General features: G+C 45.3%; 1 protein-coding gene across 1 annotated transcript in view; it reads right to left on the bottom strand.

Annotated features, from left to right (window-relative positions):
* The window catches only part of CABLES1 (Cdk5 and Abl enzyme substrate 1), a 96,815-nt gene that overhangs the window by 55,051 nt on the left and 16,264 nt on the right, over positions 1-25,500 (bottom strand). The window contains exons 2-4 of the mRNA XM_041399220.1: positions 16,603-16,719; positions 15,163-15,505; positions 14,497-14,870 (exon numbers count right to left, since the gene is read on the bottom strand). Of these exons, the coding sequence (XP_041255154.1) occupies positions 14,497-14,870; positions 15,163-15,505; positions 16,603-16,719 (834 nt within the window). The remainder of the gene's footprint in view (positions 1-14,496; positions 14,871-15,162; positions 15,506-16,602; positions 16,720-25,500) is intronic.

Below are 25,500 nucleotides of genomic sequence, written 5' to 3'. Positions count from 1 at the left end.
TTTATCAGGTCATATGACTCAGAAATGTTGCTAATGCCTCCAACCATTATTAAAAAACGTATTAAAATCTTATGCAGAATAAAATTTGAGTCCCTGAAAATGGATAATATCGATCTGGCTCCCCTACTCCCTTCAATCAATTAAGCTGTGTACTTCTGAAAGCTGAAAAAATTCAACATGGGGTAATATGGAGAGCAGAGGCAGACCTCTGTACTGGCTTAACCCAGCAGCTATTTGAGTTTAGGGTGATACTTTGGGTTGTGAAATAAAATCTTGGAATTTTGAACATATTTGCTTCAGTGAGCCTCTGCTTTGGGGCCACTAATCCCTTTAATTGCCCCAAATCACCTAGAGGCACCTCCAGGCAGAAAAATCATTGTTCTATACGCAGCATTATGCAGACAACAAAACCCTTAAACGTAAAACCAGCTGGGGAAAGTTTGATAGCAGCTCATCATGTCTTCTTAGATTAAGTATATTAAAAAGAACCTAAAGCATGAAGTGCCTTGAAAAGAATCTCATTTTGACCCCACTTTGGATAAAAATGATTTTTTGTCACAGACTTACTTCATATTTAGCGTCCAGTATTCTCACAGGCTACATTCAGCTTTCAGTATTGCAAGAACTAATTGCACACATTCATTTACAAGAACATCTCAAAACTTTCCCTCTAAGATTTTAAAATATACCAGCCTACTAGTGCAAAGAAGTCACTTATACCCATAAATTGTTCCAATCCTATAAAAACTCAACGCACTTCAGTATTCTTAACGAAGGTGCTAACTGCATGACTAACGATGCATTTCTCCAGAAACCTCAGCTGATGGAGCTCATGCTCAAATCAAAACTACAAAACTACTCAAATTTGACTATTTTAGGCAATGTTTTTATGAGTCAAAGGCAACAAGTTACCTGGAGAAGTAAGACTGAACATATCTGCAAGTGTTTGCAGGATCAGGCTCTATTTTTATACAGCCTTTTATCAAGGACAAAAGCTAATTTAAAAAATTGCCTCATTCAAGAGATGGCACTAAATATAATACAAGGAAGATTTACTTTATAACAGCCTTGAGGGTGTGTTAAAACACACAAAAATCTATCTTTTAAAAAGGATTAAGACATATTTAGATGGCACAGGCATGAAATGCAGACCGAACAACTCCAGTACAGACACTAATCATGTGAAATAGATAAACTCATAATATCACACATCTTAGATCATCTGACTTATGTGTCTGTCTGCATATTCAACATCACAGCCCCAAGCTGAAAAAACACAGAGAAGAAAGAGATTCTTGTTTCCTGGTAAAGCTTCTTGCATTAAAGAACTGAATGCAGGGCAAAAGGCCCATTCAAAAATGTGTCACAAAACACTTCACCACAGACCTAGGAGCTTTGTTGTGAGAGGAGAAAGGGGGAAAAAAAAAGGATTTTGAACAACAATATTGACTAATGGGATTATGTATATACAACAGTTTCCCATTCACAACACCCTCGCGGGGAGCTGAGCATAAGCTCAATTTTACCTGTGCCAGTAACAGTTACATCATTTTCTGACAGATATTAAGCCAACAGGGTACAGACCACAAAGCTGCTACCAAAAATACTTAATCTTCCAAGGAGGATATCAGACAGGCAATTAAAGTAACAGTAATCCTCCCCCAAACATTACGTTTTATCATCTGTAAATGTACATCCGCAAATCTCTCTCTCTTTGCTTTAAGTAGGAGCCCATGAAACTTTTGTAAAGTATTTTTGGTAACTTAAAGCATTCAAATTATATGTAATGCAATGCCTGAGTAAGTAACACCCAGAAAATAGTATCCTGATGGCAATGTAACAACACATGAATACAAACTGTTCAGCATCCTTTTGAACTTGCTTGCATGCAAAATCATTTCCTTATTCATATAAGAGAGAAGGGGTATAGAGAAAGAGGCCGTAGGAGTGAGTATTTCTTCCCTTCTTTTTAATATATGAGCTAATTTTTCACCTAACCACAGCAAGCATACATGCTTTGAAGGTTTTTAAGAAAATGAAAGAAAAAAAAACAAAAAACCTGAGAACAAATTTGGGAGTAGAACTGCTGCAGTTCTAGACCGACCTGTGTTTTAGCAACTGGAAAAACTTATTCGTGCACCTCACAAAGAATAAATACAGCTATGAATACAGAACAAACATCCTTGATTGTACTAATACGATCAAATATAATGTAGACACACAGCTATTGTTTGAAGGAAAGCACATTCAAAACCTTCACAGTGACAGCTCCAGTCCCCTGCCACGCTCCGTCAGGCGCTGTGCAGCCTTGCAGACTGTCAGGACAATGTCAGCAAGGAAAGGGATGGTCAAGTAATCTGATGGTCACCACCATGTGCCTGTGGTGCAGCTTTACAGAGCAAGGAGGCGTCAGGAGGCTGCAGCAGCGGGGAGGGGAGCAGACATGGGGCGTGCAGCCAGAGCTGAGGGTCCCCCACAGGTGTTGTTGTGGGGCAGTGAGTAGCACTGCCAGCAGTGGTAGTTGGGATACGCGATCCTGACAGAAGAAAACCATCTCCACAAGTTCAACAAGTAAAATGAGGGATGTGAATGCTAACAGAGCAGCATTCAGCTACCTGTGGCAGAGCAACAATGAGAAGTGTGAAGATTTCCTTTCCTGCCAGGATCTGCGAACTGCTATTTGGATAACAGGAGATTCCTATGCCTTTATTTTTCATTTTGAAGCAGCAGGACCTTAATAATATGTCCAGATACGGAACCAAAACCACACTTCTGTTGCTGTCTCTTCAACTGCCCGAGAACCCGCAGCATTTTCCGTCCTTCCCAGTAGTCTCTGCAAAGGAAGAAGGTTGAACAAAGTGCCACTATACAAGGGCCATGGCCCCAACAGCCACAGGAAAAAAAACAGATTATGCAAAACTTGCACTGTTTTGCTTCTGTCACCCTTTGCCTCCTCAGACCTGAACAATAATGAGCTTGTCTAGCATGGAGGAAAGGGTGGAATGGCTTTGTGCTTGGATGGGTCAGAACAGATAAATGCAGAGATGTGCTTGCCAAACCCCACTTGCATCTGGTTGGAATAAGGAAGAAACACAAAGGTGCTTCTCACAAGGGTGAGAAGCTGCAGACAGCAGCACCAAGAGAAGACCACAACCCTCCCCCTCTGTGCCTTGGTGTGCTTCCCCCTGGCAAATCTCTGGAGGGTTACAACATAAAGGCTCATTTGGTAGCTACTTACATAGAAGTCACAGGTTAAATTTTGCCTTATTGCTTGCACTGAAAGTGAAATCAGCAATACTATATATATAAAAGTGGGGCTGTTTATTTTCTTTTGATTAAAAAAAATGAGCCCCCCTTTCCAGACCACACAAACAGAAACCACTACTTCCTCAGTCATTGCATGTTCACATCTAAAAAAAGCCCTGGACAAGGGTAAAACCACACTGGGTATGACATCAGACCATTACAATGATCAAGCTCACAAACTGCCATCAACATGTGACGGCAGTTTTGAAATTTTGGTTTTCCTGTTTCACCTTTTCCACTAAACAGACAGGAAATATGTCTGTTAATGTGAACAACTTAATAAAAAAAAATTAATATCCATTTTTTTCAGAATCTACCACATTACAAAATTAAAATCTAGAAAGCCCACAACTGACCAGTAAAAAGAAAACAGATCCCTCCCCATGTCACCAGGGATGTGAATCAAGTTTTCACTACCATAACCCCTCATCTTGGAAAGTGGATGTGAGGGTCAAGAGCCTCTCAAAAGACAGTTTCTTCTAACATATGAAAATGACACCAAAAAAAAAACCCTTACAAACAAACAAAAAAAAAACAGGAAAGACCATGTTGAAATATTCCTGGGGAATCATACAAAACAAAGAACTGCAAGAACTGCAAGATAAGTGCCAGCTGCACAAAAGACTGTGCCACCCTTGACTGTTGCTATCACATTCATTTACCCAGTAAGATATTCAAGATATGCAATCGCTGGAAGGGTTGGAAATACTACCTCTGCACTTAAAATAGAAAAGACAGGTCTAATCCTGTTCTCATTTGTACCTGAGCAACCCTGCAATTAATTCAGAGGTTGGTCGTTTTCAGATGCCTTGATATTTGCAAACAGGCAGTGGCTTACAAGCGCTTTTTCACATCAGCCTCTTTGCTCTCAGCCCATCCTCTTCAAGGGAGTGAATTCCAATTACAACCCACACCTTTCTGCAGTGCCCTATTGCACTAAACAGGTCTTGGGCTTGGGGCTTAGCTCCTAAGGAATATGGAGCAGTAGTGGCATTTTGTACAGCACTGAGCACAGCACCAGTACTGCACTGGGAAAAACATCCTCGCTCCTGCTGCAACGCTACATCTTCCAGGAGAAGGATGCCTGCGAGCTCACAAACACACTGCGAGAAAATACACATTTCCATTCCCATCATCTATTCAGCCTTCCCACAGAGCATGAGGGCAGCAACAGAAAATACTGCCTTGAAAGTGCCTGTTTAAGGGTGCTGGCAAATTCATACAATTTGCGGTTTTTATTTTCAAACGTGCCTGCTCAAAGCTGCTCCCTGTAGCACCCTAGCACTATCTTTGACTTGAATAGCTTTACATCAATAATGAAACTAATGAACAAACAAGAAACTAGTATTTGTAATAATCTCTAAAACAAACAGAAGCAAAAAGCCTGGGACAATGAAGTCTGTTCCTTAAAACAAATGTGTGCAGCCACTCGCTACTTGCGAGGCTGCTCTCGAGTTCTGCAGTACCTGGAGCGCTTTCTAAAACAGAAGAATATTTTATCTTGAGGCAAGTCATGCACACGGAAAAATATGGATTTTCCAAATAAATCTCAAAGGTCACAATGGAGGTACTTGACAGTGGCACTTGGTGTTCTACTGTAAAAAATTCTGCCTTTTTAAGCAACCACCTCTAAGCTGCCACTTCTTCTGGATTAGCTTATGCTAAAAGATGGGATTCTACAAAGCAGTAACACCATCAATTAAAAATCAAACCCAGTTTTGCTTTAGAAAATTTGCCTTATAAAATTAAGGAGGTTCCACAATGCTCAAGACAGAGGGTTATGTGAACTCCATTTTTAAAAACACAAACACAACCCTTTGTGATTTAAAGGCCACACTTCCAAGTCTATTAATAGCACATGGAGAGTTTTCCACACCTTTTTACATAACTTGATGCAGCACCTGCATGACACACCTACCTAAGCAATTAAACTGCCCTTTGCACTGTAGCACCTGAAAGGTGTTTTGACTCTCTTCCTACTATCCAAAAAAACATCTCCGTGTTTTTCAGTCAGAAACGGTATCATTCACTTAACTAAATTCAGGGAACTCCGGAGCGTGCTTGTAACTACCAAACCTCCTCAACTGTGCCCATGTCCCAGGTATTAAGATGGGTCTGCTCGTTTTCAAGTAGCTGTCACCTAATGAGGACTTCACTCCCTGTTGTGCCCATCCACCACACCCCATGGACACGTGGGCAATACTTGTGAATACTTCTGTCACCCAGCATTTGCCTGGGTGTAGCTGATTGCAGCCTTAACTGGAAAAGGAGGAAATTAATCTCCTTTTTATGTTGGATCCGTAGGCACTAACAGAGGTGCAGAAGCAACAGGAAAATAAAAGTTTGACAAAACCACAAGGAATAAAGTTGCTGAGTTAAAACCCCAGGAAGATATTTTCAAGACACATTTCAGACCACAGCTGACACCCAGCTTCTGCTTTACGCTCCACCCTTCACACAGGCTGGTACAGTGGGGTGGGGAGTGCAGGTTCCTAGAACATGTCCTTGTGAACAGGGAGCAATGAGAGCTTTGTGAACTGTAGGTATGGCTGCACTTGTGCATATGCAAATGTATATACGTGATCCCAGCAGGCCTGAAGGCAAAGGGCCTTGTGTGACATTCACCTCCTGGCTCCCCCTTTCTCCACCCCTACATGTGCTGGGGGTACTGCATGAAACCAGACAACCCTCCAGCTGCCACAGTGGTCCTCCCTGATTGCCAAAGGCATCTCATCTCCTTGGGACAGCGGGGCTCTGCTCTCCCCTCCTCCAGCACCATGCACCCAGGAAACTCAAATTCAGCAGCCCTCTTTCTGAAGCAGGCTGGCAAAGCTGTGCTGCTTGCACCCTTTAAGGGCATACCACGAGGCTGGGGGCAGAATCCACTTCTCTGCTAGCAGCTGCAGTGGGCAACAGACTGCTCCAGTGCTGTGAGTTATCTTGTAAAAAGCAATGGTAATAATATCTGACCCTTCAATCACAATGAAACTAAATCCATGCCACTCTGCCAGCATGTACACCTCCTGTCAAAAAGGGAGAGAGCTCAGCTCGGGGTCTCTTGCCTTCTCCTCTCCCCTTTCTGGTATATGAACCTCTGTCATCCAACCTTGTTGGAGGGCTGGGACATCTCCCTGCACTTCCACCCACAGCAGATCTACCAGAAACAATGATGACAGAAATGCTAGAGCCTTCCACATTTGTCCATTCAATTTCCTCACCAGGAGTTACTAACCCTGTAAGCCACCTGCAGTGGCTCTTTCTTCATCCTGGAATGGCAAAGGACATGATGTCCCACAGAAGAGACAAGATAGAGAGAAACCTATCACCAGCCTTCCCACGCTACAGAAGACACAAGCAGCAAGGACAGCAACAGTGCCTGTGGTTGGCACCTACTGAGGCTGCACCACCACATCCCAGTATCACTTCTCTCTCCCTTGCGTACACAAAAAAATCTGCAGGTATGACCTGCACAGTCATGGGCGAAGCCACACACAGCAGACAGCACATGGATGGCAGAAAAAACAGCTCAGTGCCAGCAGGCCGCTAACCCAGAGGCACCGATGAATTCTTGGTGCCCAGCATCCTACCCAAAACCCAGAGAAAGGGAAAAGCAATCTCAAGAGCTTCATCCCTGTTTGTTTCATCCAGCTACATGGTGCAGAAAGAAGTCATCATAATGTCCTTACAGATTTTTCCCGTTACACAATAAGGGCATTTTTTTTTTTCTTTGCAGGAAAATTTATGCTTCTTTTGAATGCCTCTACCTATAAACTGATGTTCCTATGTCTGATTTGCCTTGACAGCATGTAGATTTGAAAACTTAATCATATTTATCTTGGTAATATGATTATCTCTAGGAGCACCAAAATGCAATCCATTGTTGACTGAAAAATTATGATAAACTTCTCTAGCTTTCCATTTTTTTAATCCCACCACTACTATAGAGTCAAATCCCTGATATTGCAGAGATTTACTTCCTAGCAAAATATCATACACTGGTGCTTGATTTAACTGAGCAGTTTTATATAAAAGTAAACATACAGCCCAGGCTTTTCGGGATCTCTTGTCACAGAGGACATACTTTCCTCTGTTATCCGAGACAATGAGTGGAAAACATTTCAATTGTGGTGAGTGAATCTTTCCCCAAACCTCAATTTCACAAAATTGCTAGCCTGATCTATAACAACACAGGGGAAAACACCACTGCTTGCTAAGAACATGCAATTGTGCTTTATATTCATAGATAAGGTGAAAGGTTATTTTATTTTTTTAATACTTCTTCTAGAAAAGAAGATAGCCTTTGCTTCACTTCTCATTCACCTCCCAATTTTCCACAACAGAAAACCTTCCTTAGGCAAACACACCCTGAAACACTGCTTCTAAAAGCAGTGCTGGCTTTGAAATACATCATGAGAACAGAAAATACATTTAGCATTGATGACAGGAAAGCAGTTGCTATGAACATAACACAGTAGCCCTTGTAAGGGAACCTCACAGCTCCTTAAATATGTATCCCCTTAAATCTACATATTGCACACTGAAAAGCAAACCCCAGGAGTCCTAGAAGCTTCCCACTGGCACATCACGTTTTCTCCAACTACCATTAAATTTTCTTCTGCTACACGCTCTACCAGGTGATCTGTCCTACCCTTGATGCAGAAAAACCCAACAAAAAAACAAAAAAAAACCAAAACAAACAAAAAAAACAAACAACAAACAAAAAACAAAAAACCCACGGCCCTTCCCCCCCCCCAAAAAAAAAAAAAAAAAAGAAAACTACCAAAGAAAACCCCACAAAACCCCCAAAACTTCTGAAAGCCCTTCCTATGAAAGCAAATACCATTCCTTAAATTTCTCGGCATGTTATTTGCAAACGACAGGCCAGCAAGCAGCTACTCTCCATATGCCAAATTATGTCATTTCCACTTTCTAGAAAGAATACTTCTCACAGCAAACTGGCAAGGGTTTTTTCAGTTGGGTTGTGAAAAGAGCCAGCTCTGTGTCTTGCTGCACCTGCTGTGTTGCTAAGTCTGGTATCTGGTGGCAGCCCCACAGCCATCCATGGCAATTCTAGGTCCAGAAAAGAGCTTGTCATAAAGGCTGAGCACACCCTCAGAGGTACTGGCAAATGTTCAGGGGTGAATTCTGTGGATATTTGCATATAGATTTCTCTAGACACCAGCTTGTTCCACTTGCAAATAGAATCTGTTTTCCCATGCTTCGTAAGGGACAAGCTGGTGCCTACAGAAGTTTCAGTGTATCAAAGCCCCAACATATAAACCAAACTTCTGCATTTTTAGGTTAAATTATAAAGAGTAGCCTTTTTCATTTGTGTAGCAGAGAACTTACACTACAAGAGCAGTGCAGCTGAAATCAGAAGGAAAAGAAATTTAAAAAAATAAATAAATCAAGATTTGGTTCTTTTCATTTTTACCTTCCATCATACTCGCTGCACTATTGAGTCTCCAGACAGCCCACCTGACATCTACTTTTTGGAAACAAGGAAATCACAGAATTACTAGAGGATTGGGTTTTTTTTTTTTTTCTTTTCAGCGAGCGCACTTGGCAATCTCATATTTGTGCTTTAGGTGTTTTGAACTGTTCCAAGCTAAGCGGTATCTTCCGCCAGAAGAATTCTCAAAGTCATAATACTTGCAGACTAAACACTTCATATTCAAAAGCTTTCATCAAACTATGATCTGTCATTATCCCATTTATCTACCATGGAACTATGTTTTTGTCATGGTCTGGAGGGCTAGTAACTCACACAGCTGCTACCAATCTTCATTTCAAGGTGCTCTCAACACTACCATGGTGCAGACAAAAGCTGTGCAGCAGGCTTCTAAGGAAAAGATCCAGTTTGATTGCCTGCACAGGAGCTTTGCAGGTAAAGAAAAGGGTGAAAAGAAAGATCAAGTAGTGGAAATCCACCCACCACATAAGCAAACCTGCTGAAATTTGCTCCTTCTGCTCTCTTGGCAGCTAATGAGGGGTCACTGCACACCAGCCAAGCTCCTGTGTGGTATAACCACAGCACCTCCCATGGCAGGGCTGGACCTAGAAAGCTTTGAATTGGCAGCCAGTGAGGGCAAACAGGACTCTTCATGTGCTACCAGCTCAGGTCTCCTCACAGGGGTTAATGAGCACCCACCCAGGCGCATCCCTCTCACCTGTCCAGCTCCAAGGCTGCCTCACTCCGAAACCTGCAGAGTCCTGAGGCTCTGGCAGACACAGCTGCCTCTCAGCCTCTGTCCCTCTGTGAAGCTCTCTAATTAATTCCCTAGTACCCATGAACACCATGTTCTGTCCCACTGTTCTGCTCTTCAGAATTGACAGCAAAGGGGTTTGTTCCTTGTCTGATGAATATTAACCTTTTTTATCTGACAGAAATGCTCACTAAATAGTATAATAAGAGCCCTAAAATATGCCGGAGCAAATTCCTGTGGGATTTGTTTTTAAAAGCTTGTGTACTAAGGGAACAAAGGTGCTGCACCTGTGGTGTCCATCCATGTGTGTGTCATCCTACTCCAACAATGTGTCAACCACTGGTCAGCTTCAACTAACACCTGGAAGCTGACCCCATTTCCACCACTTTCAAAGGAAGTAACAGAGGGAGGCACAAACATCTGTGCCCTGAGCAAGTGAAACGGCTGGCAGAGACCAGTGGTGGTGAAAGCTGGTCTGTGTGACATGGGGCTGGCCGTGCTCAGCACGTGCCCAGCTCAGAGAGCCCAGCAGCACCAGCGAGTGCCCCTGCACAGCTCGTGGGGAGCGTGAGGACCCAGCCTCTCAGCATGGTCGGGGTGAAGGATGTGCTCCTTCCAGGACTCGTGGAGCTTGTACACTCTGTCCTACTACAGAAACAGTCCTTATTACCCGAGTCTAAGCCCTGCTGTTGAACATTCCCCCTTCAGGGAGGCACAGGAATTTAGCCTCCTGAAGGGACAGCTGAGGTCAACAAGCATCCCCTTCTTCAGAGCCAGCAGCTATCAGTGGTATACAAGGTCACACACCTAAGAAAAGACTTTGTTTAGCATGCGCACTTCCCATTGACTTCTCAGACCATTAAATCACTGTTTTCATGCTATGCTTGTACACATCATTCTGAAATTCAGGCTACCCAAAGGGCTTTAGGTTCAGTGAATAGCAGAGTGTCCATCACACACTAAAGGGCTGATGTGATTCCAGCAGCTCACAAGCCACCTCCTGATGCTGGGATGACCCCACGGGGTGGAGGGTGCCCCCAGCTCTTTGTTCTGCTCCCCTTTCAGGACTCTGCCTGTAAGACACTTGTTTCTGAGAGACTCTTCTTTTGTCTCTTGAGTGTTCAGTTTGGAGGCATCTTCTGCTGTGGGCTGAAACTGCACTGCCTGCCTGCCCAAGGCCATGGGGAACTGGATTCTGACCTCTCAGCCCTTCATCACAAATACTTAATGGCGGGATTCAGCATCTGGAAGGCTTCCTCCAGCACTATCAACCCAGTGAACTTTGCAAACCCTAAAAAAGTCAAGCAAGTCAACCATTCCAGCATCTCCCTTCACTGCATCTCTCCAGAAGATAAATACTGAGGCCAAAGGCATATCTGTCCTTTCTAATAGGTAGAAATAAATTGAATTTTCACAAGCTTTACTAACTGTAAATTAATTTTAGAATTAATCAGGAAATGAAATATACTGTAGGTCAGTAAATTCTGAAGAAAAATCTATTTGGACCATGATAACCTCACTGTCCTTCTGAGTGGCCCTCTCCTCAGTGATTTCTCAGCAGATACTCTCTCCTTGCTTCCCAGCACCTGCTGCTCTCAGAAGGAGTTCTCCTGCCCATCTGCCTTCAAACCTGAAGTGGTGACACAGACAAATGCAACTGTAAGCAATGTCTGAACTCCAAATACAATCACCAATTTGCTTCCTTAGCAAAACAGAAAAAAATCCAAAACCAAACAACACAAAAAAAGAGCATGTGCTTGTTTCTAACCATCTGGCCCACTGGAAAAGGAAACTTCACATATGGAAACAGCAATACTTTTCCCAAAGAAAACTATGGCAACAAGAATTCTAGGCATACACAAAAATAGTTACTTCGACCATCACCTAATCCACAGGATGTGCAATTATTTTAAACTAGTGTTGCTGAAACCTGGTTTCACAGAACTCTTCACTAATTTCAGATTATTCTATTAAAATGAATTATAATTTCACATGAAAGAAACCCTGGCCCTAGTTTCTAATAAACTCCTTGTCCACCTGTTCACCACAAATTGAAACAAACTCCTGCAGGAAGACAGGAGCCTTTGGCAATAACCAGCCAACTTCTGAACAAGCCTATTTTTTGCCATTTACATATTTAATTACATACTAGCCTCCAAGCAGCTACAAGCCCCATGTTCCTTTTTTGTATAGTTTGTTTCTTGTGAATACACATAGAGCACAAACCCAAACCACATTAATGATAACCTTGTTAAATATAAACTAGTGTGCAATTATACAAACTGCTAACACAAACAAAAAAGCCAGGGAACTCTGATTATATGTTCACAATGGTTTCTGAAAACCAAATAAAAATAACAACATACAGCAACCTGTCTTGCCTGACACTGTAACAGAAAAAGGTTTCACATTATAACTTACGTGTCTCAGCACACAGGACTAGTCTGTCAAACAACTCCTCAAACTCAATTTCAAGCTCACTCACTGCAAGGAGAGCAGAAGGGTGGGAGGAAAGGCAGCCAGTGCACACGTGAACTACCAAAAAAATCTGATTTTCCTCTCTGCATCATCCTTCAGATGAGCTAATGCCTGTCCCTAGGCAGGTGCTGTGACTTTCACCCTGTCACCCTGAGAAGGGCTGGCTGTGTGCTAGGGATTTGGCTCCTTCCTCTCCATTAAGAGAGCAGGAGAAGGGCTGCTCGAACCCTCTGTTCTTGGGTTTGTGCCAGCCCGGTGCATGCCTGCGATTTAACTTCAGCACAGCCACGGGTGAGCCCAGCAACCAGAGCTCCTACCACACCTTTTCATTAAGAAGATGAGCCACTAACATTCTGTGCAAGCTCTGTGGTCTTGCAGCTGCCCGTTCCTGGTGTTTAAAAATACATCCTTTTTCCACAACAGAAACAGATCTATTGAAGGCAAAGTCTGCCCTGGACTGCAGCATCACGACAGCCAGCAAAGGTGGGGAACATTACCCAGAGCTCTCCCACACCAGGGTCAGCCTTTAGCAAGTGCTACAATGGAGAGACTCATTCTTCTCAGTGGAGTAATGCAAACTGAATCTAGCCCTGAAGAAAACAAAACAGTGTGAGAAAACCGGCACTTTCCTTGCAGCCTGCATCACAAGCAAAAATATGGCACAAATGACAGCCGCTACAGGACTAGAGGAGCATCCTGGAAAGGTTTCCTTAGGTGACTTCTTTTGCCATGGACTTGGGTTATCCATTCAGTTTGTTTGCATGCTAGCAGCACAGATGAACTTGCCAGACTCTGGATTTCTAGGTTGTAAACAAGAACAGTAATTACCTTTCTCTCTTAAACTCCACTCTGTTCTCATGCAATTAAAAAAAAAAAAAAAAAAAAAAAAACAACCTATGGGTTGTGGAAGGAAACGTTCAGAAAGTGGGAAAAAGGAGCAAGGGGAAAAAATGACTGGAGTAGAGTGATACCAGTGAGATCTAAGTATCCTTCCCAGAACCAAGCACAGCATAAAAGCATGCAAGAAACAAAAACCAAGGATGATCCCTGGGAATCAAGAAAAGTAATACTGGAATACTGCATCAATAATGAATTCACTAAGTAGAAGGTCGAGAAGAACCCAGTCTCCTGAATGCTAAGTTCAAGAGTAAGAAAGCAATTCCCAAATCATGGTCTGTGGGTCACTTCTCCCCCACAAGGCTGTGGGCAGAATCACATCACAGAATGAAATGCAGGAGTGTGAGTGTGTGACACAGCTGTGCAGCTGATCCACAGAGCAATTAGAGGGTTGTCACTGCAGAAAATGTTTTGAGAGACACATGACTGGGAGCAGAAGGGTGATAACTCACCAGCAGGCATTCTGCTTGGGAAGGTGCGGCTCCCTCTAGCACAGCACCTGAAAAGGGGCTCAAAAAAGCCCCCAAAACAACCCAGATGGGGGGGGGGGGGGAACAACCAACAGTGGGGCATGCGGCTAACATAACTTTCCCCTGGAATACCTCCAATTTCTCCAAGCTGGTTGGTTTTGAAAGGGACTTTTCTCCAGCGATCTATGCTCAATTACCCTTATAAACCCTTGCAATAACATGTGACTCAAAGTCTACCTATTTGTCCAAGGGAGAAACAAGGAGGGAGTGTGGCAAATGGGGAATGTGGGAGTGGCTGCCGATGTGGGCTTGGGGAGCACAGTCATTTCCTCCAGCTTCTTCCCCCCCTCCGTCTTTGATATCTGAGTATGTTGTTGAGGAAGTAAAGGAAGATGATTTTGCATCCACAGGCATTCACACATTTTTACATGATTGCACCTTCTTAGCCAGAAGTCTCAGCTTGAGAGCTGAAGCAGGTGAGGTTGCTCCTCCCGGAATTAAAAGGCAAAAGAGTACCCGGTATCAAGAAACGACCCAGAGGAACAAAGTGCTTGGAGATAAAGAGCTTATTTAGGGTGGTAGCGAGACGCTGCTTAAACCATGCGCTCGCATCGTAATCCGTGGATTTCGATGCAAAGATTTCCTTCCCCCTTGTGGGCTACCAGACCTGGCTACAGCTCACTTGACTCAGAGCCGCTTCCCAGCCTGCTGTCCTACAGGACAGGCAGCACGGCGGGCTGAATCCACCACCGGTCGGGAGAGCGGGGTGACAGCCGGGGCGCAGCTGGGCTGGGCTGCGGCGGGCACGGCGGCTGTGCGGCCGCTCCGCTGAGCGGGAGAGAAACTTTCAGCCACTCGCGCCCAGGCGGGACCGACCGACAGACCGGCTGCTGCCGCCCGGGAGGCTCGGGCACCTCCGCGGACCTGCCCCTGCACGCTCGCACATCCCCGCAGCTGCCGCTGCTCCCCGGCCGGACGGCAGCAGAGGGAGGCTCCCGCCCCGCGGCTATCGGGCCTCCCTCCCCACGGCTTCCCCCGGCCGCCCGGCGGCCGTGCCCGCCCTTACCGAGCCCATCGCCATCCCGCGCATCCCTTATCCCCGCATGCCGAGCATCCCTCATCCCCGCGGCGCTGCTTACCGGGACCGCTGCAGCTCGAAGGCGGCGGCGGGGCCGGGCTGCCCCAGGTCTCCGCTGCCGCCGATGCTGCCCTGGGGGCTGGTGCGGCCGAAGGGCGCGGGCAGCACCCCCGCCGTGAAGGAGTTGAGGCGGCAGCGGCTGCCCGCCGCCGCGGCGCCCAGGAAGACGGCGGGCGGCACCTGCACCGCGGCGAAGGCGGCTCCCCCTCCCCTCGCCGCTGGCCAGGCGCTGCCTGTCGCTGCCGGCCCGTCAGGCGGGCGGGCGGCGGGGCATGGGCGCCGCGGTCCCCGCGGGGTGCATGGGGGTGCCGAGGGGTGCGCTCCGCCCGGCCGCGCCGCGCTGCCCCGGGCCCCCGCCGCCCGCCCGCTCCGTATTTATAGGTGCAGCAGCCGAGCCGCGGAGCGCCCTGTGCAATAACACGGCAATCACGTGTGGGAAACGGGGCGCTGGAGGAAAACAAAAGCCCGGCCAGCAGCCCGGAGGAGGAGGAGGGAGAAGGGTGGGTCTCGGCGAGCTCCCTCCTTTCAACCTCTCTTTTTTTTTTTTTTTTTTTTTTTTTTCCTTCCCTTTCACCCCCTTCCCTCCTCCTCCTCCTCCTCTTTTTCCCTTCCTGGATGCGTGGGGGCGGGCGGGAGCCGGGGAAGGTGGAGTCTGTGCCCGTAGTACTCGGCACATGGCCCTCGGAGCCCGGCACCGAGCGCTCCGGACCCGGGGCTGCGGCTGGGTTCGGCCCGTCTGCGGCACCGGGAGCAGCGCTGGGAGCGGCACCGGGATGCAGCCGTGCCGTGCCGTGCCGTGCCGTGCCAAGCGGCCCTGGCGCTGCCCGCTGGTTTTCCCCGGTGGGGGCTGGCGCCCGGAGCAGGGGCTGGCAGTGCCCGATGGGCACGGAGGACAGTCGGGGTCGGGGAGCGGCCCCCGGGGATGCGCTTGAATGCCGACGGTGCCTTCTGCGATGCGGCAAACCTGGGCTGTCCCGGTCCCTGCTGCAGTCTGAGGCGTGCGAGTGCCTCTGTGTGTGCAAGTAACATCTCACGGGTTCCGTAAAACATCGAAGCAACCTCCTCCCCAGCCTTTCCTTCAACTCCGTCCCATACCCTTCCCTCTCCAGAGGGAAGCACATTTGCTTTGCTCTTTCCCAAAAGAGCATACAGCCTAAGCCCCAAATATCTGTATTCGTGTCGTCCCCAAAGTGAGGGCTGTTGAGCAGCTGACTGCAGGTCTGCAGCTGTGGCTTGCGAAGGCGGGCGGCCGGTCCACCTCAGCATGGAGCTCCTTCATTCCTTCGTTACTTTATTGTGACCAACTCAACCGTGCTATAAGCGTGCTTGTCCTGTGATGATAATTTCATCAACGGCTTATGTAAGGGCTGGATAATAGATATATACAAACAGAGGAACATATGGTTGTCGCAAGATAGCAACACGCACTTTCTTCATAAAGCATTACAATGGCTTGTATTGCATTCCAGTTATAGCTGGTGGATGACTCACAAGCCGTCCCAAACTGTCACAAAATATTGTGATGTCTCCTACAATTTTATCAAAACCTTGCTAATTTGATGATTTAAAAAAAAAATATTGATCAGAAAGGAGAAGCTGATCCCATTGTTAGAGGATGCTATGGATCCAGGTATGTGTTCTCAAGAATGATATTTTGAACATTCAAAGATCTGAAGATTGTGCTCTGTGACCTGTATTTACTTCTGAACCTTTGGCCTCTACTGAGTACCACAACCCCCAAATTTAGGCACCAAGTCTCTGGGGTGTGCTACTTTTCTTGTAAGGGACACTGTATGGGCAGCATCCTGAGCAAGAGCAGTGAGGAAGGGAAGGGGAAATGATGGAGGAAAGAGATGTTTTCCAGATCACACCTTCTTAGAGAGGTAGGTGAGTGCTGTTTTGAGATGGACATTCTCATTTCAGTCTGGTCTCTTGAGGTTTATACTGATTTTGTATTTCTTACCAGAGGGTACTTCTGTGCCTGTCCCTGTGGCATGTCAAGGATGGATCATTTGGATGGAAAGTGAGTAGGGCAGAGTACTGAACTCTCCTCCCCAGAGAAAAGGCCTAACTGACATGTCCCATCTATTGAAAAGATGCTCTGTACCCCTGTGGTTGCAAAGTGGTTCCTTCAAACTTCCGTTTTGGAGAGGAAGGCTGAGGAATTTCAGGCCTGCCACCTTCATTTGATGACAATGCTTTTTTCTGACCAAAGGCATTGTCCCTGCAGTGGCAACCAGTGAGATATCAGGGCACTGATACACTTGGCTCCTGTGGAGGAGTTCCAGGCTTCTTTCCCCACTTCCAAAAGAGTTCAGGACTTTTTGGAGGAGGAATCCTGAGTCGCAGATTCTGTAGCCTGGCAGTTGGTATGTTACTGAATGCTGACCCCTGGTCCAGGGACTACTACCAAATGGTAAATAGGTCATGGAACTCAGGCCTCCCACATTAGAACTGAGTAAGATAGACACTGGGATATTTTTTTCCCTCTTGCATTTCTGAGGGGCAGCAGCAACAGAGTGTGTATTTTCCTCTGGAGCTCAAAACCTCTGTATGGCAACTGAGTACTGGTGTATATTTGCCGAATTCAGCTTCTCACAGTACACAGGTCTGGGAAAGAGAGCCACCACCAAAATGCCGGAGGGGGTTCCAGAGGTTGGTTAAACTTAGGACATTTTTTATGAGGTCAGAAGTGTGCACTCCTTTCACAGGATTACTCTTTTGATGAGATAAATTCCTATCTGTTGGAAGCATTGTTTTAAATGAAGCCACAGCCTCTGTTTTAGAGCTCCTCCACAGCTGACCCAGAGGCAAGTGTTAGCCCTTCCCTTGTCCACGTGTGCATCTGAATGATTTTGGCACTGGAATTCTACAAAATAATTTTTTACAGTCTCTGCCATCAGGAACACTTATGTGAATGGTTGAGCCTATCAACCTCCTTGCATCAAAATTAGAGTGGTCAGGATAGAGTGTAGGTCTTTCCAGGCCTGGCTCATCCAGCTGAACTCACTTTGTCCCTTTGCAAAGTGCTTGTCTGTGCCCACCAGCCTAAATACTCCCATGGACCCAAACAGATGCTCTGGTCTAATATGCACAAACTGCCTCTGGAGGATACTGTCTTTTCCAAAAATCACACTGAAGGTTGGTTAAAACATCTCTTCAATTGCAAGTGAAAATAAACCCATTTGAGAAAGCTACGTACAAAAGAAGAAAATTACTTTTCCAGTCTGAAGTGAAGCTATTTTTGATAACGAGTGGGGTACCACAGTACAAAGATAATTGGCACGTTTGAAATACCCGGTTCTCTAGACCTATTTATACATTTAGTAGCACATTTAAATTAATGTGCACAACATAATATGAATTTTTTTCCAGTTACTTATGTCCTCTTGATCTGTGCTTAGCAAAACTTTAGGTGATCTCATGAGCTATAGAAGTCCTGTGTGCTGGAGGATATGTGAAAATGTTAAAAAAATTGATTTTGCTGGTTGAAACTTTTTTGTTTGATGGAGAAGCAGTGGTTGACTGGAGGAAATAGCAAAGTTGAAAGGAAAACCAAAAAGGCACATTCTGGAAGCTTGCTTCTGTGACTGTTTTTCCAATCATTTCCTTCTCCAAGTTCTCTTCCAACCAACCAGCTCTACCCAAGTGCAAGTAAATGTTTTTATTTCAGAGGTCACAGGCTTATGTAAGCGGTTAGATGACAAATGGTAATGGGAGTGATGGAGCATGATGGCTTTTTCACCCACTGCACCAAGACCTGCAAGAGAGACTCATCATTGTGGGTGTTCAGAGGCGGCATGGAATTTGGGGATCCTGTTAACACAGGTGATGGAGAGGCTTTCTTTGTAGAGATTGAAGAGGGTGGAGGGAGTTTGAACAAAACCAAAAGCTCGGCAGTTTACCTTTCTGAATAATGGGATTAGAGAAACAGTGCCTCTACATACCTGCCCTCAGAGGAAAGTTAACACGTGGAGAATCCTCATGTTGTCTTTAGTTTAGTTTAACTGGTGTGGGTGCAGTCCTGCTGCAAGGCGAGTGTGTGGCCAGCAGGATGTGAAAAGCCAGTCAGAAAGGACACAGACCTTGAGACCTTGAGCTGAAGTTGGGGTCCTGAGTAGTTTGTCAGGCCAAGCTTAAAAATATCTTTGCAGATGAGTTGAAAACTTCATACAGAATTTGAGTTAGAGGCAAGATTTGTGTTATACTGAGAGTTAACTCTGTGGGAATAACTGGTCCTGAGTCACCAGCGTGAGTCACCAGGCTAGTTCTTGAGTGGCCTCTGCATAGTGTTTGCCTGCTTTGGGGACAAAACCAAGTCTCATATTGTCACTGGTACTTGTTAGAGCTGCAGGACCTAGTCAGCTAGGGGAAGGAAGAATAAATGCAATTGTTAGTTGTAATTTTAAGAGTCTTGTTTTCTGAATGTCAGGCTCAGGTAATGCTGTTATGCAAAGTTCAGCAAAGATGTCTGGCGATAGTGCTCCTGTAGGTGAGAAGAGAGATCATTATTACCAGTGGTCTTGGATATCACTATCAGATCCCCGTAGCCAGGCAGAGTGTCTGTAGCCTGTGAGAACTCTATTCTTGCTGTGCAAGACTTTGGAGAAACAATCCAAATCCAATCTTTATAAACACTTTCTTTTTCCTTTACTTTGCAGAAGATAATTGCACTTCAAAAGGGGAAAGCAGTTGTAACATTGGAGAAAGATTTGGAATGTGAATTTAATAATCCTTCTGTTTAGGAGTGTCTGGCAGAAAAAAAGTTGGGGGAGTTGGAACAAATTTCACTGAGAGCCATAGTTAAGAATGGAAATTGGATAAAGACAGTAAAAATTCTTTACAAAAGACTAATACTGCATCTGGATAGCAAGACCTGTTTTAGTGCCAGGCCCAAACCTTCAGTCTGTTGTAAATTTAGCCTGATTCTCGGAAATGCTAAGTGCTTGTGCTTTTCACTGGTGATTTTTGAGGAGCCTGAATGTTTTGCTTGTTAAGGGTCACCTTTGCTAATTGAAATGTAGAATTTTGACACTAAGAAGAGCGTCACCTTCTTGGAAAAGCAGTGTTCCTTGGGTAGGATTGGTCCACGCTTGCCTCTCTGTGCAGAACCTAATTTTGCTTGCATCATTTCAGGGTAGGTCCCAACATCACCAAGCTGACATGAAACCAAATTCAAATACAGTAGTGGGAAAGTGACAGAAATCTGTGGGCACCGACCATCATGGTTGGAGTGGTGTGTGTGACTGTGGGGCAGGACCCACAGACAGAAGCAGGTGCCCTCAGCCAAGATGAAACAGTGTCTCCTCAGATCAGCTGAGGTGTGGATGGTCAGGGCACCCAGCCTGCCAATTATTTTGGTTGTCAGAGGTGTGGCATGCATGGTGTTTGTGTTTGTGTTGAAGAGTTCCTGAGATCATCAGTAAGCTGGTAGTGCACACACAGGTGGTAGAATTTAGGGCATTCTAGTTAAGTCAAAACTGGCCTCTGTATCATTACTCCAACTTACTGCATCTTCACTAAGGATACTTAATATTTTTCATTGCTAGATCCATGCTAGATCTGATTCAGGCCAAGCATTTCTTGGAAAACTGGTCAAAAACTGGTTGTGTGAGCTCCAAGGGCAAGACCATGAAAAACATATGCATGCACACGGCAGGGGGGCTGAGGGCTTGCACATCCAGCATGAATTTCTCCTCACTTCTTTCTTGCATCCTTGAATTTTTGAAGTTCCTTATTCAACTTAAGCTGGGTTTGAGGTTTTTTTGTTGTTGCTGCTGTTGTTTTTCCACTTTATATACTATTGGATCCCTTAAAGACCCACACTACACCTGAGGCTCCATTTTACTGGGTGCTGCTAAAATACTCTCCCATGTCTCAGTGAGCTTGCAGGATAACTAGACAAAACAAGGAAGGTGGCCATGTAGGAACTGCGTAGGAATGTGGCTGTTGCTGGCTCCTACTGGCTTCTACTAGAGTGATTAAATGGGAACAGTGCCACATAGCTCCTCCCTCCCTTGAAAAACAAAAACTGTGGGCATTTGTACAGAAAACAACCCCTGTTTCTGTTTGTCCTTGTCTTCCTGCAGTTTTATTCTTTGAAATCAGAGTTTGGGTTTTGGGTTTTTTTCAGTGTCATAAGTTAACATAGGTGTGAGGTTCAAAACAGAATCATCTTTATTGAAACAAGGAAGGGGCAAATGTCCTGTTTGCTTGGAAATCACCTTAGGCAGTGGTGTAAATAAAAATCGACTTCTAACTGCAGTAGAGCAGAATGACTCGTTGCTAAGACGAACTGTTTTAAGGTTTTCATTAAGTGACAGCAGTGATTTATCCTGTTCTTTACCATTCTTAGGCAATTTGGAATCAAGTACAGAATCGCTGGACATTAAGATTTCAGAGGGAAGCCTGGAAGAACATTCATCTTTGTCACAGTGTCTGTTAATTTTTAATCAGCTCGGGATAATTTTAAAACAGGCTGCAGGTTTCTGAAACATTCATGTTGGCAAGTCTTTCAGTTTGCTGGTTGCTGAGGCTAAGAAAACCCTCCAGTTCACAGGACAGTCTGACCAAGGAGCTGGATGAGAAGGAAAACGCTGTTGACACCTTCTCAGACACAGTCTTCAGTGCATAAAAACACTAAATAAATAGAATCTAAAGTTCCCAGAGGGACATGCTGGTGGAGTGTTTCCAACACTCTCCTACAAGTTCAGCTTGACTGGAAATATTTAATATCCAAGAAAAAGAAAGAAAAAATGTTCAAAGGATTTTTTTTTCCTCCTCTTGAAAATATTCAAGGAGTGTGACTCCAAGGGGAACGGAGGAAGCAAACGGAAAACTTCTGGTGGCAGAAGCTGGGTTTTTGCCTTCAGCTTCGTGGCGTTTTCCGGTCTGCAGGCAAGACGATATCCCACCAGCACCACATTTGGTTCATTCCAAGATTTCAGGGAAGGTTTCGGAGCCATTTTAACTTTGGAAGATCCTCACTGGGTAGTGCTCACTGCAGGCTGGTATGGAAAACTTGCAGTCAGAGGGGAGAAATAAAACCTGCGCCTGCATCTTTGTGGTCTGTCACCTTGGGCCACCTGCATGGGAGTCCCAAGGGTCTGCAGCCACTTTACCTTGCCCCCAGGATAGGGCACAGATCTTGCCTGGATCCCCTGAGCAATATTCCCAGCTAAATATTTGCCACTGGCAAATCTCCAACATGATAAAACCCAGCCAGGTCAGCTCTGCCTCGCTTCCAGGGTGGTCAGAAAAGCTGGCACAAGTGACCGAAATCCTGAAATGGAAGATGAAATGGCAGTGACTTTGGTGGCAGGGAAATATGAGTCCAGCCTCAGCTGCAGGCTGGGTGGGAGGAAGATGATGGGCAGCTTCTCTCTCCCCACACCTGTGAGCTGCCAAAGGCTGTGCACCTCTGATCTGGCATGTGCCTGGCTGCAGTTCTCATCACAAACAGGTCAAGTCACAGGCTTCCCATCACAGCCTTCCAGAGTCTTTCACTGCTCCCTGCTGCCCTGGGCCGCGGCTGTGCTGCTCACGTGGGGCTGCTGCCTCCACTTCCCAAATCCTCCCACTTGCCTTCAGGTTGCCATGGGAGGCAGTCCAGGCACCTGCTGGAGGAGCAGCAAATTTACCTCCAGAGGAATGGCCCCAGCAGCACAGTGGGGTCTGCCAGGACCAGGGGCTGCCTGTGGGGTGGGGATGTCTCACTGCCATTGCAGGGGAAAACAGCAGCTCAACCCTACCCCCAATAACCACAGCTTGCCACATACATATTGTACATAGTCTGATAGCAATTAAACCTGCTAAAAATTGGTCTAAACGGGATGCATTTGTGCTCTGAATGTTTTGGCGGGAAAGTTTTGAAAGCAACAAATGGAAAATACATAAATGGAACGGCAATCCCCTAGCAAGACAGATCCAAAGTCTTCTGCTTTCTCTGCTCAAATTGAATAGCACCTCAGTGTAATAATTTTCATGTTGAGATCAATGAGGTTGTTAAATAAATGAAGCATTCAAGTGTAGAAGAAAGTAAGGGAAGAGAGAGATGGCACTCAACTTGAAAGACTAAAATTCATGCTTCCTTGAGCCCTAAGGAAAGGATAAATCCATTAAGTTGTGAAGAAATAAGACCTGGGAAGAGTAAGACCTGGAAAGAATCTGTCTGATAAATCCTAAAACTTATGACAAAATAAAACTTACTTAGGGGCCAGAGAGGAAACTGAAAGAAATGGCAATGTAGCAGGAGGGTACAGCTCTCCTGGCATGGCATTTGGTACATACTTGGTGCATCTGCAGGTGTCTCTGTTGGGATGTTTGACGCACTGGTAATTCCTTCTTCCAAAGTAAAAGCGAATAATTTAGTTCTAATTTACTGCAATGTCTTTGGAGATGGCTGTTTTTTGGGCCAGTCCCTCAGGAAAAAGAGAAGAAAAAGGAAAGAGTTCAGATGCACAGCAAAAAGAATTAACAAGATTTTGGTTCAGTGTGTGTGTGTTTGTGCATATGTGTGTATATATATATTTATTTCACTTTGTCCTGTTTGGACATGTAATTCCAACTAGATATAATAGGACATAATACATACACTCAAACCAGAGCAGTAGAAGGAATACATAGCAGAATTATTCTGCTGGCTGATTTTGGAAATGTTTGAGCTGTCTCCATGTGGTCAGTGTGACTGTGTTCCTATGGGAACAAGCTCCTTCAAAGCAAGAGGATTCTATAGCAAGAGTACAAAAATCCTGGCTAAAAACTTGGTGTTTAGCACAAAATTAAATATTCTTTAAATATGAAGCATTCTGCAATATTCTAATTAAATCCACTCATTTTCAAAACTAATTGAAATAGTTCTTTTCTACTCTGCCAACGAGGCATGATGCAATCAGTCACATTCAAACCATCATTAGGACTAATTAGAACATCCTAGGTAGTAAAAGCTTGTTTGCACCCTCCATGCAGCCCCAGTGTTACTTCTCAGAGCTGCAGCCTAGTGATGCTCTCCCTTTTGAAAAGCACATTACTGCAGGAGTAATCCCATAGGCTTTAATGGGACTACTGCTTGATTTAAGTACTTTTCTGTGGGAGGGAGCACTTTGGAGTCTGGCTTTAGGTTAATGTTTGCCCTAAATACAGATCTCTTCTGAAAAACAAGGTCTTGTGTTATATATTTTGAGTGGTTGATATTGTCTTAATGTTGACTTGTAGCAGGAACAGTGTTTCTAGAAGAAAACTCTGGAACTTCAAAGCTCTCTTGAATATTATAAACATGCATCATCAAGGGATGGATGAGCAGCTGCTCACAGCCCTTGTGCAAAGGCTTAGAGTGAGTGGGGTGACATCAGACTTTGCAATCCCCAAGTGTATGGAGTTTAACAAGGACAAGTGAGGGATTCTGCACCTGGAACAGGGAAAACCTGGATTTGTGTACAGACAGGAATAAAACTGCAGAGTGGCACTGTGGAAAAGGGACATGAAGGCCTTGGTTGATGGCAAGCTGGATATGAAGCAGCCAGGAGGGCCAGTCATGTCCTGGGGTGCACCAGGCACAGCATTGCCAGCAGGGATTGTCCTGCTCTGCTCTGCTCTGCCCTGGACAGCCTCACCTCAAGCCCTGTGTGAGCAACACAACATATGGAAGTTACAAAGTTATGAGAGAGCATCCAAAGGAGGCTCCAAGGGGAAGGACCTAGCAGGGAAGCTGTACCAGGAGTGGCTGAGGTCACTTGTTTTGTTCAGACTGGAAAAGAAGAGGCTGAGGGGAGACCTCCTAGCAGTGCACAGCTTCTTCTCAAGGGAAAATGGAGGGGCAGGGACTGATCTCTTCTCTCTGGTGACCAGGACCCAGGGCAGTGGCATGAAGCTGTGTCAGGGAAGGTTTAGGTTAGATATTAGAAAAAAGTTTTTCACCCAGAGGTTGGAACAGGCTCCCCAGGAAAGTGGTCACAGCACCCAACCTGGCAGAGCTGAGGAAGCATTTGGACTATGCTCTCAGGCACATGGCACTCCATTCTTGGTTTGTCCTGTGCAGGGTCAGGAATAGTGCTTCAGTGATCCTTGTGAGTGATCCTTCTGACTTGGGATATTCTGCGGTTCTATGATATGCCTTGAAAAGAAGGGATTCTGGGGAAGAACATTCATCTGACCAGTTGGTCAAAGACCAGAGCAATTGCTGCAGCTGGCTGAATACTTATTTGAATATATATTCTGAGTGTTCATTCCCTGATGTGAAGCTGATCAAAGGTATCTGTGCTTCACTTTTAACTCCTGGCTGCTACAATTGCCAGCAAAGTAGTTTTTATGTCTGTAAGGGATATGAGGGAAACAGAACTTTGCCTGCAGTTCTTTGCCAGCAGGCAATGAATGAACAGACTGGAAGTTAGAGGGAGACTAGAACTCGGATTTCAAGGCAAGATTGTAAGTTGGGGGAATTACGCAGTTAAAAGGAGTTAGAAGTCCTGTACATCAAGGGTAGATCTGTAAATGAAACCCCAAGTGTGGTCTCATTATGTTCAGTTTAGTACTAGGAGTGCAGAAATACCAGTTTTCTAATGGAAAGAAATGAAACAAGGATGTCAGAGCTGTGTCTTCCAGTCAGGGTCTTACCACTCCAAGATAAGACCCCTCTTAACCACTGCTCAAATATCTTCTCTAGCTCTGTTCTTAGTCCTGGTTCATCTATATCTTGTCTCTGCTGACATAGCCCTGGTTTGCCTCACTGCTGCTCTTAAATCAGTACAGCTTCTCTTGCACCCTGCTTGACGTTCTGAGGGGCCAGGATGAGACATTAACATGGTACAGGCGTGGGGACCATTTATGAGTGCCATTTCCCCTGTCACCCTTAGGGAAGAGTGTGGTGAGGTGGCCCTAAGAAGAAAATCCTAAAGGTGCCTAAGAAACCTTTATGTTTAAGGCAGAAGTGAAAACATCCAAGGAGGTTTTTGGTCATCTTGTGGTAGGATTGACACTTGGTGTTGAGAAACTTGAAGCACATTTCAGG

The sequence above is a fragment of the Onychostruthus taczanowskii genome, unplaced genomic scaffold (genome assembly GCF_017590055.1).
Source record: "Onychostruthus taczanowskii isolate IOZ18803 unplaced genomic scaffold, ASM1759005v1 scaffold16, whole genome shotgun sequence".
In the NCBI taxonomy this organism is placed as follows: Eukaryota; Metazoa; Chordata; class Aves; order Passeriformes; family Passeridae; genus Onychostruthus; species Onychostruthus taczanowskii.
The sequence above is the reverse complement of the archived record's forward strand: the minus strand, read 5'-3'. Positions and strand labels throughout refer to the sequence as shown.